At 32.4% G+C, this 17,519-nt stretch overlaps 2 protein-coding genes across 2 annotated transcripts; one reads left to right on the top strand and one right to left on the bottom strand.

The window, feature by feature from the left end:
- Positions 1–114: 114 nt before the first annotated feature.
- Positions 115–4,638, top strand: LOC138130211 (cGMP-dependent 3',5'-cyclic phosphodiesterase-like). The gene is made up of 10 exons (XM_069046629.1): positions 115–475; positions 774–1,047; positions 1,102–1,500; positions 1,553–1,875; positions 2,067–2,380; positions 2,821–2,998; positions 3,268–3,399; positions 3,959–4,045; positions 4,141–4,313; positions 4,366–4,638. Exons 1-10 carry the CDS (start codon positions 257–259, stop codon positions 4,559–4,561), a joined length of 2,295 nt encoding a protein of 764 aa, XP_068902730.1. The 5' UTR covers positions 115–256; the 3' UTR covers positions 4,562–4,638.
- Positions 4,639–5,073: 435 nt separating this feature from the next.
- On the bottom strand, positions 5,074–17,117 carry LOC138130210 (uncharacterized). Its single transcript, XM_069046627.1, has 2 exons — positions 16,961–17,117; positions 5,074–9,126 (listed from the first exon to the last, which is right to left on the bottom strand). The coding sequence occupies exons 1-2, from the start codon at positions 16,961–16,963 to the stop codon at positions 5,512–5,514; spliced, it is 3,618 nt and encodes a 1,205-aa protein (XP_068902728.1). The 5' UTR covers positions 16,964–17,117; the 3' UTR covers positions 5,074–5,511.
- Between the last annotated feature and the right edge of the window lie 402 nt (positions 17,118–17,519).

Below are 17,519 nucleotides of genomic sequence, written 5' to 3'. Positions count from 1 at the left end.
TGTAGAAAATTAAGACCGTGACTATCTTGCTTCTGTTAATATAACAGAAGTATGACTTAATGTTTATCACTTATCAATTTGGGATGATATGATAGGTATTGTCGTAATATGCAGGTATTTTTAATTTGGAACTGTTTGTGATTGACATATTGTTACCATAACATTGCAATATACATTTAATGTTAAATTTAGTGTGTTGAATAACGTTTTGTGTTTGTATCAAAATTTCTTGTAATTTTTCACTTATCATTTAATTATGGAAACATTCACAACTTACAAATTACCTAAACTATCAAAACCTGAATTATTTGTTCCCCCTCCGTACTGCAGAAAAGCTCAGAGGCACGACGAAGAAAAGGAAGAAATATTACTTTCTCTTAATCTAATAGCTTCAAATCCATCAAAGTTACTACTGTTACATGAAACACTGACGGATGATTCTAGCAAGGCTCTTGAGGTTAAAATCAATAAATACGTAAGTTAATTGTTAAAGTTGCAATAGTTTCATAAATTTTTTACTTGAGAAGAAGTAGCAGTAGTAGACAAATGTATAATTATTCTGTGATAGCATAGGCTGCCAATTATGAACAAATATTCTTTAGATCACTTTATTGTAAGATGACTGCATTTGTCAGTTTATTTGTCAAATTTAAATTTATACAATTTTATTTTGATAGATCAAGATTAGGTTCTGAATTTAGCTAATTTAGCTTAATTTGAGCAGCATCAGTTTCAACCATGAACTGTGCAAAAATTTTTAATGTGTTTTTTAGTTAATGAAAGAAGCTAAATGTAAGTTAACATTTTTGGTACATTTTCTGCCTACTAATGGAGAAGCTATGGTACAAACTCTTGGTAGAGAAGAACTTGAAACATCGATACACCTGCCAATTTCAGAAGATCTCGTTGCATTATTTGTTCACTACGAAAATGAAGTCTTAAAATGTGATGAAAATTTGAATCCTCAGCTGTTCGCACTGTTTAAAAAAATATTTGACGAGGTCCATTGCAATATTGTTTCAGTACCGATTTTAAAAAAAGAAAATCGTAAGATTGCTAATTTATTTTTTTGCCTTTTATAATTTATAAATTATCGGTTAGATTATCCCTGTTCACCACAAAACATACAACCAGTATTATTGGTATGTTTCGTCAACAGTGAAAAAGATGAAAATTTCCTTATAAGAATAGCCAACGAGCTGTTTAAATATTGTTTACCAATATTGCTGAACACAATGACAGCTGAAGAAGAAGCAAGGCAAAAGAGACAATGTCAATCCTTATTAGCAGTAGTTCGCAAATTAATTGTAAACCTGGAAGATATTAATGAACTTCTCAAAACAATAATGAGTGAAGCTAAGAAAATAACGAGAGCACAGAAATGTTCTCTATTTCTAATAAATCCAGACCACATCCATTTGGCCTCGAAAATTTTTCACCCCGATAGAATTAACACAGTTAGAGCAAATGTCAAGAAGACCAAAGATCACGTTATTCCTGGTTGGTTTTTTGTACGATCAACGATCATTATTTATTAAAATACATTTTTCAGATCATGTGGCTACTACCGGACAAATTTTGAATATTCAAAATGTAGATGAGCATCCCCTGATTAATCAAAATTTGTCGGAATTTACAGGATTTAAAGCTAGAAATGTTTTATGTTTTCCGGTTAAAAACGAAAATGAAGTAATCGGTGCTGTTCAACTGTGTAACAAGAGAGGTGGTAGTTTTAATTATTTTGACGAAGAAATCGCCAACACACTAAGTGTGTACTGTGGATTGTCAATAATGCATAGTTTAAAGTATACACAAGTTGAAAATTTCCAAATTAGGAACTTTTTATCGGATGAACTAATGATATATTACGTTCAGGTAAGTGAAGACAGAAAAGTAAGTATTTGAATCACCACAATTTTTACTGTTTTATTTTTACCAGAGGTGATTGTTCAATTTTTTTCGTGGAGTGAAAATTTACTAAAACTTTAATTGGCACATTCAATCAAATGCAACAACTCACTATATTACAATATTCTTTGTATTAAATACATTTTATTCGTTAACAGATTAGCGAGGAGGACGCTATTAGAAAAATGAACTGCCCTCTCATACATCGATATCCAGATTTTGACCAATTTAACTTCTCTCCCCGAACCATCGTGCAAATTGAGAGCGTATGCTTTGTGCTTAAAATGTTTGAGGAACTTGGATTTTTTGCAACATTTTCTATCAAAAAAAATGTCTTTACTCGATTTGTTATGTCTGTTAAAGAGGGATGTCGTGACGTACCCTACCATAACTGGATGCATCTATTTTGCACTGCACATTTTGCATATTTGTGTCTGAAGAATTTACAGTTAGTGGAAAAAGGATACATTACGTAAGACAAATATATCATATAATTTTAAGTGTTAATGGCATTTATCGGGAATAATGGCATTATTTTGAATGTAACGTGTGTTCAATAAATGTGTGGTCAAATGGCCTGGTATTGCGTATTGCGTAGCTGTAAAATATTTCCTGAAACAGAGAGTGTAGGATGAAAGAGTGAAAGTGGACGACCATCAACAAGTAGGTATTTCAGAAACCGTTGAAGGTGTTAGGGAAATAACATAAAATGAACCGAAAACTTCCCACAAGAAAATGAAGTTATGTATCTGAAGGACCTATGTTTAGAAAAGAGAAAGTAAACCACCTGTAGCCTATTTGACCACAAATTTGTCACACTCCTTAGCGTACCACTGTTATTTCTTTTAGTACTTGCAAAATAATGTATTTAGTTATTTTTTTGCATTAAAACCTATACATTTTATATTTTAGACATCTGGAAGCATTGGCCTATTTTATATCTTGTTTATGCCATGACGTAGATTACCGGGGTACAAATAATGCATTTCAGCAAGAACCTACCAATACGTTAGCTAGTTTATATTCTAGTTCTGGATCAGTGATGGAAAGACATCGTCTTTCACAAGTTCTCAGAATTCTTGGTTCAGAGGTATGTATTCTTTCCTGAAATAAGTATAAACTTTTCCTATAAAACTTGTGCCGTATTGGAATTTTGTGAAAAAAATAAAAAATTACACACAAGAAGTTAAAACATTTTAATACTAAATACAGCAGGACCATTATTATTTTACGTTGCGAAATATGTATAAGAAAGCTACCCTGTAAATAATTCTAATTTATAGTCTCATCTTTAAAATGAATGAAGATATTTTTGATAGTGCTGAAGCTCGCCTGAATAAATATTTTGAAAATTTTTAGGGTTGCAACTTTTTGGAAGTTCTTAATCGTCAAGATTATGGTTTGTGTTTGAATTTGTTAAAAGATCTGATTCTCTCTACTGACTTGGCAACACATTGCAAATACTACAGAAAACAATATATCATGGTCGAGGTAAGTTAAGTGTACCTCATTTTAGATGAGCAATGAGCATTCACAAAAGAAATTAGAAATTTTACAATGACGAAACAATATATTTGTGTTTTAGGGAAAAGTAAACTAATTTTTATTGATGTGTAAAAAAGTAACCATACCATGATTGATCCTCACATATTTACATTTTAATCAATTTTTATACGAAATCTCACAATATACACTTTTGATCTTCTCTTAACAATTGTAGCAAAAACACTCTTACATTTGCTATTATAAAATATTTTACGTTAATATGAAATGTCGGTTGTTGACATTCTTCATTTAACATTTGCGAAATGTGAAAAACTTTACGTAAGAATTTTTTCCGAAAACTCATAAACACGAGTTAATAGAATACTTCAATTATTATAACAGTTTGATAGTTACGTTTTCTATTTTATTTAGATGAAAAATATGTTTGCAGTCGTAGAAGGATGACTGTTAATAACAATTATTATTTTATTAAAGATCCATTTATCAATTTAGAAACATGATCAAGGTTTTTAACTACACTAATTTCCTTTTTATTGATTTTCAGGAAGGCTACAATAGAAATAATCCAGAACACCGTTATATCTTCTCTTGTCTTTTGGTGACTTGTGCAGATTTATCAGACTACACTAAGGTAAGTTTATTTATTATTGCATTAATTTGTTATAACGATATTTGTAGTTGTTTAGTTAAAATAAATATATTCATTCGATAAATTCCTTGTTTTAGGATTGGAAAGTAACAAAAGATATTTGTGGACAGTTGTATGAAGAATTTGTGACACAAGGGGATTTAGAAATGAGATTCGATAACGCGCATTCAATAATGCAAAATTCAGCAACAATTTTTCTACCTAGTTTACAAACTGACTTTTTGAACCAAATCTGTTTACCAATGTTCAAGTAATGACAGAATATTAATATTTTCTTAAGTACTCATATTATTGTGTATTAGATTATTGGCAGAAATCTTTGTATCAGTGAAAGAACTTGTACATAAAATTAAGAAGAACATACTCTACTGGGAAGCCTCTAAGCACGTATTTCAAAAAGCAGCTGAAGAAGGTCGACCGTATGTTGAAGTTTTAACAAGTGAAGAGTTTGAAAAAGATGTTGAAGATACTATTGAATTATTAAGAAAACAAAAATAATTTTACATTCAATGGTTTTCCCGTCGGAATAACGTTAAGTCTGTCAGGAATATTAGAATTATATCACCTTTTTTCTACACTACACTTTTTCTTGCTCAAACTTGTACTTACTTAAAAAAACTCAATAAATACTCTGTAACTAAAAAAAAAAGTGGCGATGTGTAATTTTCTAGACAATAACTAACCTATCAAATATTTTGTAAAATACAATGAACAAGTAAATTTTCGAGACATGTTCAGAGAAGATAGGAGAAAGTTATTTGTTGATGTTTCAAGATAAGTGTGCAGCTGTGGTGCAAATTACAACGAAATAGCTACTAAGAATCTAACGAAAAATTCAAATGAAAAAATTGTTTTAATGTCTTCAAATCACGTAACCTTAGATCCCACAATTAAACATATCATCGATGAGACCATCCAATTTATCTCTAATGCTTACTCAATTACAAACATTTTTGTTTCATACGATATGGCTTAAAGGAAGATTTAATTACTAAAGTATTGACACATAATTATTACAAAAAATAAATTTTATTTTTACAAAATAATTGTTGTACAGCAAGTTTTCACAGACATAAAACGGCTTACAAAATATTTACAGTAGTAAATAATATAAAAAAAAATCTAATATTTACAAAGATTTATGTTAGGCTATACACAGTATAGCATAAAATATTACGTAAATTGACGTTCGACAATATAATGACATACATAGTTTGTAACTCGTAGTGTATAACTATTCAATTTCACATATCTAGCTACGTGCAATATAAACCTTTAATTAAAAGTAGAAAAAAATTAATTGTTTTTCAATCACATTTTAAAATGTTATAAAAACACGAAGTAAATTTACTTAATTAAATAAAATTATTGTTCTCTACAAACAAACTTAATACCTAAATGATTTAATATTTTACAGCGAGAAAATTTTCTAAAATACTTTTTAAATTTTAAAATGTGAATGGGACAGCAGGTTTTGGATAAAAATATCCGTCGCTTTTCGGAGGCAAATATTGTCTATCTTCATTAGTACTAATTGGAGGTACATAAACTGGCGGTTTTGTAGGGGAAGGTACGAATACTGGAGGTTTCGGAGATGGAGTTTTTGGTACATAAACAGGAGGTTTTGGCGGAGGAGGTGTATTTACAGGCGGTCTTGGCGTTGGAGGTACATAAACTGGAGGTTTTGGAGGTGGGGGCGGAGGAGGATAAACTGGAGGTTTTGGTGGTGACGGTGGAGGTGGTGGAGGTAAATAAATTGGTGGCTTGCTAGTTGTTTTTGGTAGAGGAGGTACATATACAGGAGGTTTTGGTGGAGGCGGTACTTTTATTGGAGGTTTTGGCGCCGGAGGTACATAAACTGGAGGTTTCGGGGGCGGAGGCCGATAAACAGGAGGTTTTGTAGGTGAAGGTGGTGGCGGTGGAGGTAAATAAATTGGTGGCTTGCTAGTTGTTTTTGGTAGAGGAGGTACATATACAGGAGGTTTTGGTGGAGGCGGTACTTTTACTGGAGGTTTTGGTGCTGGAGGTACATACACTGGAGGTTTTGGTGCTGGAGGTACATAAACTGGAGGTTTTGGTGCTGGAGGTACGTAAACTGGAGGTTTCGGGGGCGGAGGTCGATAAACTGGAGGTTTTGGTGGTGAAGGTGGTGGCGGCGGAGGTAAATAAATTGGTGGTTTGCTAGTTGTTTTTGGTAGAGGAGGTACATAAACTGGAGGTTTTGGGGGCGGAGGCCGATAAACAGGAGGCTTTGGTGGTGAAGGTGGTGGCGGTGGAGGCAAATAGATTGGCGGTTTGTTAGTTGGTTTTGGTAATGGAGGTACATACACAGGAGGTTTTGGGGGCGGAGGAGTATTAACTGGAGGTCTCGGAGTTGGAGGTGGAGGAGGATAAACAGGGGGCTTTTGTGGAGTAGGGTACTTTGGACCTGGTGGAGGTAAATACCCTGGAGGTTTATAAACTGGTGGTTTATAAGGAGGTTGAGTTTGTGGCGGTCTATAAGGAGGTTGGGTTACTGGTGGTTTATAAGGAGGTTGAGTTGATGGTGGTCTATAAGGAGGTTGGGTTACTGGCGGTTTATAAGGAGGTTGAGTTGGTGGTGGTCTATAAGGTGGTTGCGTTGGTGGTGGTCTATAAGGAGGTTGAGTTGGTGGTGGTTTATAAAGAGGTTGAGTTGGTGGTTTGTAAGGAGGTTGAGTTGGTGGCGGCCTATAAGGAGGTTGAGTTGGCGGTGGTCTATAAGGTGGTTGAGTTATGGGTGGTTTATAAGGCGGCTGAGTTGGTGGTGGCCTATAAGGAGGTTGAGTTACTGGTGGTTTATAAGGCGGCTGAGTTGGTGGTGGTCTATAAGGTGGTTGCGTTACTGGTGGCTTATAAGGAGGTTGAGTAGGTGGTGGTCTATAAGGAGGTTGAGTTACTGGGGGTTTATAAGGAGGTTGAGTTAGTGGTGGCCTATAAGGAGGTTGGGTTGGTGGTGGCTTATATGGTGGCTGTGTTTGAGGCCGTTCTGTTGTTTTAAGTTCAAAAGGATTAGATGGCCGTGGATATTCATAACCAGTTGATTTATAAGGTGGTTGAGTTGGTGGTGGTCTATAAGGAGGTTGAGTTACTGGTGGTTTATAAGGCGGCTGAGTTGGTGGTGGTCTATAAGGAGGTTGAGTTACTGGTGGTTTATAAGGCGGCTGAGTTGGTGGTGGTCTATAAGGCGGTTGAGTTACTGGTGGTTTATAAGGCGGCTGAGTTGGTGGTGGTCTATAAGGCGGTTGAGTCACTGGTGGTTTATAAGGCGGCTGAGTTGGTGGTGGTCTATAGGGAGGTTGAGTCACTGGTGGTTTATAAGGCGGCTGAGTTGGTGGTGGTCTGTAAGGAGGTTGAGTTGGTGGTGGCTTATATGGTGGCTGTGTTTGAGGGCGTTCTGTTGTTTTAAGTTCAAAAGGATTAGATGGCCGTGGATATTCATAACCAGTTGGTTTATAAGGTGGTTGAGTTGGTGGTGGTCTATAAGGAGGTTGAGTTACTGGTGGTTTATAAGGCGGCTGAGTTGGTGGTGGTCTATAAGGCGGTTGAGTTACTGGTGGTTTATAAGGCGGCTGAGTTGGTGGTGGTCTATAAGGCGGTTGAGTAACTGGTGGTTTATAAGGGGGCTGAGTTGGTGGTGGTCTGTAAGGAGGTTGAGTTGGTGGTTTATACGGTGGTTGAGTCACTGGCGGCTTATAAGGTGGTTGAGTTGGTGGTGGTCTATAAGGTGGTTGCGTTGGTGGTGGTCTATAAGGAGGTTGAGTTGGCGGTGGTTTATAAGGAGGTTGAGTTGGTGGCTTGTACGGTGGTTGAGTTGGTGGTGGCCTATACGGTGGTTGAGTTACTGGTGGCTTATATGGCGGCAATGTTGGAGGTTTTGATGTGGTTTTAAGTTCAAAAGGAATAGATGGTCGTGGGTACTCATAACCAGTTGGTCTATAAGGTGGTTGAGTTGGTGGTGGTTTATACGGTGGTTGAGTTACTGGCGGTTTATACGGTGGCTGAGTTGGTGGTGGTCTATAAGGAGGTTGAGTTGGTGGTTTATATGGTGGTTGAGTCACTGGAGGCTTATAAGGCGGCTGAGTTGGTGGTGGTCTATAAGGTGGTTGCGTTGGTGGTGGTCTATAAGGAGGTTGAGTTGGTGGTTTATACGGTGGTTGAGTCACTGGAGGCTTATAAGGCGGCTGAGTTGGTGGTGGTCTATAAGGAGGTTGAGTTGGTGGTTTATACGGTGGTTGAGTCACTGGAGGCTTATAAGGCGGCTGAGTTGGTGGTGGTCTATAAGGAGGTTGAGTTGGTGGTTTATACGGTGGTTGAGTCACTGGAGGCTTATAAGGCGGCTGAGTTGGTGGTGGTCTATAAGGAGGTTGAGTTGGTGGTTTATACGGTGGTTGAGTCACTGGAGGCTTATAAGGCGGCTGAGTTGGTGGTGGCCTATAAGGAGGTTGCGTTGGTGGTGGCTTATACGGTGGCTGTGTAGTTTTGAGTTCAAAAGGGTTCGATGGCCGTGGATAGTCATAACCAGTTGATTTATATGGTGGCTGTGTTGATGGTTTATACGGTGCTTGAGTTACTGGAGGCTTATAAGGCGGTTGAGTTGGTGGTGGTTTATACGGTGGTTGAGTAACTGGTGGTTTGTAGGGTGGTTGAGTCGGTGGTGGCCGATAAGGTGGTTGAGTTACTGGTGGCCTATAAGGCGGTTGAGTTACTGGCGGTTTATACGGTGGTTGGGTTACTGGTGGCTTATAAGGTGGTTGCGTTGGTGACGGCCTGTAAGGTGGTTGTGTCGGAGATGGCTTGTACTCGGGATGTGTTATACTAGGCGTCCGATATGGAGATTGCGTAGAAATTCCTTCCTCGAAAGGAATTGAAGGTTTTGGATATTGATATCCCTGTCGTCGAACTCGTGTTGAAACATTCGTAATGGGTTCAATTTGTGTACATTCAAGAAATTGTTGATCTTGACACGGTTTTGCTGATTGTGTATCATTATAGTGTCCGAGTACTAACACCAAAGGTGCTAATACGAAAAAGTAAAGGTGTTTCTGAAAAAAAATAAGAAATTATTTTTTGTAGCACATTGTGTTATTTCATTGTTATAGAATACAATGCCATCACTCATCAGTTCATCACTCTGGTCAGTGTATGAAATAAAGTAATTAATAAAAGTAATGTTACCATAATGATTTGAAAGTTTTTGTTATTATGAAAAAAGTAAAATAATTGTAACCGCATCAGAGAGTTTTCATGATATTGGCTACAAAAAAATCAATTAGAATTTACTCGTTTTTCGTTAATGATTTTATAGTGTTGTATTGGTGCATATCACGATCTTCTAAATAGTCGAGACGCAAACGCTCTCTCCGGCCTGTTCATTTGAGCAAAATACCATTATGCACTTGTAAGCCGTTTGGCGCTAGTGAACGGGGGATTTGAGTTCGGAACCACGCGATTTGAAACTTGGCTTTCTGTCATTGTGTTGTCACTTTGTCGGATAAAGGCATTTTAATCGAAATTTTCGGTTAGTTAAGCATATTAATTGCATAGATAATCGTTCCTAATATACATATTCTTAAATACAACGAAATTTATGGAGATGTGAGTATGAATTTAATTATTTCACGGAATTCAGTACTTGCTATAATACCCACAACATTGGAAGTAGATGAAGGAAAAGAATATGAAGATTTAAGCAGGCAAAGGAGTGTTTGCGGTGACAGAGAATGTTTCAGTCGGGATCGGTACATTAGCAGCACTATTGGAAAGGCTTGCCTACAACATTATGTTAGTGAAGAATATTTTTCAAATACATTTTAAATTATTGCAAGTCCTTTACTGATTAAAAGATTTTTGAAATCCATACCTGGGCAAATATTTAAACTTTCTGAAGCCAATTCATTAAATGTTTTTGTCTTTTTATAATCCTTACACGTCTCCAAATAGCATTTTACATGCCATCTTTTTGACATTTAATGTTTCGCGCCAATTTCGGCGCCCGCAAAGTAGCGCCAAACGGCGAACGCCGAAAACTGGCAAATGAACAGGCCGGAGAGAGTCAAGCGTCAAGCGTCTCGACTATTTAGAAGGTCGTGGTGCATATACTTAAATCTGCATTTAATAAGTTAGTACTACCGACAAGTCTTCAATTTTTCAGAAGAATAATTTTACCTTAAAAAAAAACTATCCCACCTCCACCCGGCGGCACGGCAATTTTGCCGGAGTACATACACTATTACGGATATTACTATCAAGTAATAGTGCAGTGCTTATCAACATAATTACCGGCGTCTTGCTTCCGCATTTTGACTTTGTTGTGTATTATGTTCTGTGTCAATGTTAAGGAACTTCCTCACGATGTGACATGAGTATAATAATATACCTTTTTGAATTTCAACTACCAATGTGTTATCTAAATCCAGAATTTTTAAATTTTTAAAAAGAGATTGCGGTACTATTCCCGTTGCTGAAATTACAAGTGGTAAAATCGAAATTTTTTCTAAACACCAAAGATTTCTCATAGCAACGGACAGCTCTAAATATTTATTAATTTTTGTGTTATATGTCTATGTTATATTATGTGAATTTGGAACAGCTATATCTAAAAGATATGCTTGCTTTTGTTGTTTATTTAATATTCTTATAGTTAGAAAATGTAATATTATTAAAAACTTTTTGTATTACAGAAATTCATTTAGATATTTAAAATCGTATAAAAATAATCTTAACTACAAAGTTATCACTTTAATAACAATAAGCGAAAGGTGATGTCATTCAATAATGTAGTAAACTATAATTTATTTTTGTTAGGGTTTGGCAAACAAAGCAACTTGCACGTTCAGTATCGATAAATCGGAGATACAAAAAAGATGGCAAGGCATCAATTTACACAATAGGAACAACATAATCAACAAAGATGATCAGTTTATCGAAATACAAACATTAAGAGAAATTTCTTGCGAAATAAATAGGGTGTTCAATCAAAAATGTTGATCGCGATAAAAACGTCCTGCTACTCTGTCATCTGTCAAAAGTGTTTAAAATTGCATGCTACTCCTGTCAGATTCTCAAATTGTTTTTAATAATTGTGTTTTTAATAACTGTATTATAAATAAATAATTACCTAACGTTAAAGTTTGTATTCTGAAATTAATCTTTCCAAAAATAACACGACCTAATTTTTTATGTCTGAAAAATTTCCCAATTTCCACTTAAACATTTTTGCTTTAAACAATTTTACTCGTTGATATTTGGGCATTTTTATTCAAAGCTCGAGCTAAAGCTCCCGAGCCTAACCAGAATAAAAATGCCCAAATTCAATTCGTAAAATTGTCAAAGCTAAAAGTTTTCAAAAAAATTGAAAAACTAATCCGATAAAAAAATTAAGTCGTGATATTTTACCTTCGATAAAAGTATGATAAAGATCATATGCTTCTAATTGTGTCCCATGAATAAGATTGGAATGTTATAGGGGACTACACAGTAATTACTCGATCCATATTAGACTCTTAATTTACTCTGTCACGTAATAAATGCATCTTCTTATGGTTCAAAAAAAAAAATGTAAAAAAACTCGTAATTGGACAATAGCCTTTCCTTAAATTCTGATTTTAAATGTCTCGCCATGAATGACTTTTTGATGTAAGATTTAGTGCAAGAGTACGATGAGTAATTTTCCTTAGGGCTTTCGATTACCTCCTTTCCAATTTCTTTTTCGGTAATATTGTTTGAAAACTTATTGACATACCGAAGCCATAAAGAATAAAAATATGTTTTAAGGAAATGATTAAAACAACTCGCTTCTACTCTACTTTGTTTTATTAGAATGTAAAATAGATATTTACACAACATAAATATTTGTTTCCAAATATTTAGTAGATAAATAAAAATTTAGTGCATTCGACGAAAAAAATGTGACTTTATAGGTGTTGTCTGTATTATGTAACGATTAACTCTGAACTGTATTCTCTAAATGTTAAATGATGAATTATTCCGACCTTAAATAAATCTCTTATAACAATTAACAATTCATCGAATTATGAAACATGCAAAAAACAACATTTATAAAATTGTTACAACGTTTTTATTTTATTCATAGATGTTGATGAAAAACTTCATTCATTGTAATTGTGTCATGTTTCTAAAACATTATTTTTAATAATAAAAAATAACAATTAAGTGTTGTTAAATCCTAGTATTACATAATTGTCCTGCTTGCTAACTAAAATTATTTTGAATGAAACGTAACGTAATTAACTGAATAATTGGTGTTTTCCTACTAGTTTTTTTTCAAACTAGAACAATTAAAACTACAATTTTCAGCCTTTACATGGCCAATATATTCATAAGGACTGTTGCTTTAAGTTAATAAATTGTTATCACTAAACGAGAAAGGTTAAGAGAGAATAGTTTCAGTGAAAAATGATTGGTTTTAAGATGGTTTATACAAAATTCATATTTTTGTACAATAATTCTCGGTCGATATTTAGGATTTTGTTACAATAGTGCCTAGGTTTGTAAATAGCCATTACATATTAATAGAATTTTACATAATAATGGTTAGTTCAGGGAACAAATTACAATTTAACTTATGTTCAAATTTTAATAAGATTTAATATTAAATTAAATATTGTAAGTGGGTAACTAATTCATTATTTATATATTTTTTATTTTACTAAAATAATCTGAAAATGAATAATTTAACTTTTGATTAAGATGTTCATGCAATAAATCTACCGTTTGAAATACATATATTTAAAACAAATCAATAAATATCAATAATGTAATAAATTATAAAAAATTGGTAACTTGATAATAAAAATTTCTGCAATACAACCGAAGAAGAAGCGACAAGAGAGACGCCCAAAGATTGGTATAAAAAAAGAGACGCATGGAAGAAACAAAGAATATGGTGGATAAATAGGTACGTAGATATAAAAAGAATGTACTGACAGAATGTGAAAGAGAACTTAAATGAATGTGTTAGAAAGAAAAACCAATTAGATTACTGGAAGAAAATTTGAATCGGAAAAGACGAGGCATTAGAGACATATTACCAATTTCCTAACATCTTGACTGATCAATAAAGTCAATTAATGTGGCTTTTTAAAATCTATGGTTGTCTCCGTCACGTCTTCGTCACTTCTGGATTAAAATGACATTGAGACAGGTAGCGGGATCATAAAATAAAATGTGTAAAATACAATAAATAATGAAGATACTAATTTTAAAAGGTCACAGACGCATAAGTAAATGTCAACTACTTAACACAGAATACGTTCCTTCTTATGTAAGATGAAAATTGAAGCTATACATTGAGCCTTCACCGAAATATTACATAATAATTAGACAACAATTTTAATATACGAATAATATTAATTTATGTGTTATTATTGTATTTTTAATAAATTCGAGAAACTGTAAATAGATTTCAAAATGTTGTTTTTCTTCACTGTCCTTCTGTAAAAGCGAATATTTATTGAGCTTTAAAATGTTCTAAATTGGGCGCAAATCTGAAATAACTGTTGATCTACATTATATTTATATAAGTTATTATTATGAAATATAAAATAGTTGAATTTTATATGAATTCAATGTTCTAATTTTTATTATTATCATATTTAGTTAAAGTTCAAAAGCTTGCTTAACTATTTTTTATTAAGATAATAAATAAAATTAACATGTGATATTTACTGTAAATTAATTTTTGGTAAGAGTATGAAACTAATAAAAGTGAAAGGACTAACAAGTTCCTAAAGTGCGAACAATGATTTTAATATTGTTTGTATAAAAATATTAACATACTCCTGCAAATGTTATAAATTAAAATATGTATATAAATTTTAAAAACATTTTTTTTTTCGTTTGCCAGGGTACGTATTTATTTAAATTTATTTAGAAAATTAATAACTACTTTAAATTCAGTTCTAATTTAGCTTAATCTTTAATAGACATTCTTTGTTTTATGCATTTTTGTAATTGTTGGGTGTATGTATATTTTTTATTGGATCATATTCCAATTTTCATAATTCTATTATTTTAAAAAATTGTCGTATAATTTTAAAAGTCATATAATTATACCACATTATAGTTAGTATCGGTGTACTTTACAGATAATGCGATTGTTAATCAGGTGAAAAAAATTAAATCATCGAACAATACTTGAATTATGAAAAACTAAAATAGCTAAAATTAAAATTTGACTAATAAAATACATAAAGTTTTATATAATATCGAATTTTTAGAGTAAATGTCAAGGATTTTCTTGTTGACGGCCATTCTTAAAAAAAATCTTCTTTTGACGTGCAGACAGTTAGGCTTTTGTTAGTCATTTAAATACTTACCAATAATAATTTTTAATATGATCAAATAATGACATGAATATAAACAACAATATTGCAAAAAATAGGAGAAAAAATAACAAATTATAAAACCTTGATTATTCAAATAATTTGATTTGCACGAACAAGTACTTGTGTATTTAACAGAAATGGTGAAAGAGACATTTACATTGTTTCCTAATCTTCCAATACCTATGCAACAGGTACGTTTAATTTTCAAGCACCATCTATTTTTAGATAAGATTATAATCAATGTAAGTAAATTAGGTTTGACTAGCAGAGCTCATTTACATGTGTAATATCGGATACCAACGAAAGGTCAAAATGTGTCATCAAAATATTTTTATAATTCAGTAGGTATTTTTTGTGAGGTACAATATTAATTTATTCCGTACTTGTGACATCTGAAAAAGTCCTTGTTTATAAATTCATTCGAAGATATATTCTGAACAACATCCGTCACCAAAATTTGCAATAAAACGTATACTAAATTGCTTACTTACATAAAAAATGACAGAGTTTGGATAAACAAATAGGTATTTCTTAAATCATTTGAATATTCCTAAATATAAGTTTGGAAATGTTGACTATTTTATGAAACTAAAAAAAAAAAGTTCCAAATTTTTTTTTCAAATTGTTTCACTTTTTTTTATTCACCAGATTCTTATTTAACAGGCTTCATTTACGGACATATTTACTACCGCTGTTTTATATTTTAGATAATTGTAACTGAAAATTGGGGCTTTTCGACAACATAGATGTTTTATAAAAATTATTTTGTTAAGATAACCTTTTGTATGCAAATGTTAAGGTAACGAATGAAGACAACTTTTGATTTCACAAATATACCGTTGCGTAATGAAACCAAGTTTGAAACTACACAATGATTCAGTTTACAAAAATGACTTATGTCTCTGCCTTACCAAACTAAAAAAAAACGCAGTTATAAGAATATACAAGATGAATCAGAACCATGACTCGCCCTAATTTTTTTTCACGGCAATGCTGAGAAATTTGTAAAGATCCATATTAAATTTGTACGAGGTGACATACCTACTTAATTTTAAATGGAGCAAAGTGATAATTTTTTGAGAATTATTCGTTACTTTATTGAAAATTTCACATTACGACAGAGAAGAGTACTGGTACGGTATCGAATTTATTAAATTAATTGTTGCAGGTATTTTATTCTTGAAAATTTGTTGACTGATTGATATCTATAATTTTGACAATCGGATAATAAATATTACTACTATAAAAATAACGTCATGTCCACATAACCACGAGTTTTATGCTTTTATTTCATACATTGAAATAAAGATGGAAAGAACAAGATCCGATTTTTCATGTTTCCCAAACTGTCAATTTGGAGTTAATTTTTTTTAAATACTTATACAGTTTTTTATTGTCACATAACTACTAATCTTATTTTTCATAATAATTTCAAAGTTCATTTCTTTCTAAATAATTTGATGTTAAAATTTTTTTGTGTTGAATGTTTAATTCTTTGTTGTACATTTATATCTTATTCAGAATTTTTTTCTGACAAAGCGCAACAGTTCTATTAGTAAGACAATCTTGGAAACTCGATAACTTGACATTGATTTAGCTTCAACAGGTTTGAGATGCCTGAAGTGAAAGTTTTTACTGAAATACCTACTCTTCATAGATGCAAACACAAATGTATTATTATTTTTAACACACGTTTTACAAATAGATTATACGTGGTTAAATAATATTATGAAAATATCACGTTCAGCAGAGGTAATGAAACTAGTAACATTTACATTAATTTTTTTTTAATGTAAATTTATATAAAAAATATATAAAATAGCTGCATTATTTGTTTAAAGAATCGCTTTTATTAATATTTTATTTGAAAAGTACATAATTAATATTAAAAAATTGATTCATTAAACTGTCACAACAAAATGACATATTAACACTAGTAACAAATTACAGTCGTTCGTTATGCTGGTAGTCAGCAATTACCATAATGTTAAAATTCCATATCTATTTGAATTTTAAATATTAGGTTGTAATGTTAGACGTCTTAAAATACCGTGCGTCAGTATCAGTGCTTCGCATTATTAGATAAGTGCTGCTGTTTTATATCCAATACAAAATAAAAACATTACTTTTGTTAATTATATTAAGTTATAATTGAGCAAAACGGAACAAATAATTTAATTTAAACTCAATCAAATGTTTTACTCTCAACTTGAAATTCAATTAAGCTATCCGTGAATGAATATCTGGTGTTTTCCCTAATTTGTTAATGAAACAAATTAAGTCAAGTTTAATTTAAAGAGCAATTTAATGGAAAAGCATAATAAAATTACAATTGCTAGATTATTTAGTACACAAAAATAAAAATAACAAAAGTTTACATTTTATTAAAATATTAAAAAAATATTTTACAACGCTATTGGGTAGTTATTTTGAGTAAAATTAAACAAAGCTTTGGCTATTATATAATACTCTGTCATGAATTCACAACTAACAAATTGACGAAGCAAATAGATAAGAAAGTCTGACCTACCATGATGCGCTCATGCCTTATTCCTAGTAAGGATACTGCACTAGGCACTAAACAATAATAACCATATCTTGTCAATCGGGGGGTTTTTATATTATCAATATGAAGGTAATCAAGTTGCAAAACTTTCCTCCTACGTGAAGACACATCTTCAACGAAGTATTACCACCACCTTCATGTTATCGAACTCGCTATTGCCAGTTTATTCATCGAAGAATTTCCTTATGTCATGTGATAATATTACATCAGTGACAGATGATTATCACAGTGCATCGACTACTCATTTGTCGGAAAAATTGATTGGAAACGTATTTCTTCTTACTGATTAAGATTGAGAAATGAACTTATTTATTAATTCTAAATTTGTTATTTTGAACAAATGTTAGTTTAAATTGTTAGTGGTAATAAGAATGGATATGGTTTTTTATACTAACCTTTAACCTTCAAGATTGAGGATAAATTTATTAAGCCTTTGTGAAAACAAACTGGATGCCATTTTAGCATGATTTTCGCAAAGGTCATTGTTGGATCATCAAAATTTATTATTTTTCTAAAATTTCTT

The sequence above is a fragment of the Tenebrio molitor genome, chromosome 5 (genome assembly GCF_963966145.1).
Source record: "Tenebrio molitor chromosome 5, icTenMoli1.1, whole genome shotgun sequence".
NCBI classification, from domain to species: Eukaryota; Metazoa; Arthropoda; class Insecta; order Coleoptera; family Tenebrionidae; genus Tenebrio; species Tenebrio molitor.
This window is presented reverse-complemented; position numbering and strand designations above follow the sequence as displayed.

Bases quoted from the DNA above. Each gene is read 5' to 3' on its own strand.
- LOC138130211 (XM_069046629.1), top strand. From the start codon at position 257: ATGGAAACATTCACAACTTACAAATTACCTAAACTATCAAAACCTGAA. The intron at 1,048-1,101 runs GTAAGATTGCTA...ATTATCGGTTAG, and splicing joins GATTTTAAAAAAAGAAAATC to ATTATCCCTGTTCACCACAA. The intron at 4,046-4,140 runs GTAAGTTTATTT...TCCTTGTTTTAG, and splicing joins ATTTATCAGACTACACTAAG to GATTGGAAAGTAACAAAAGA.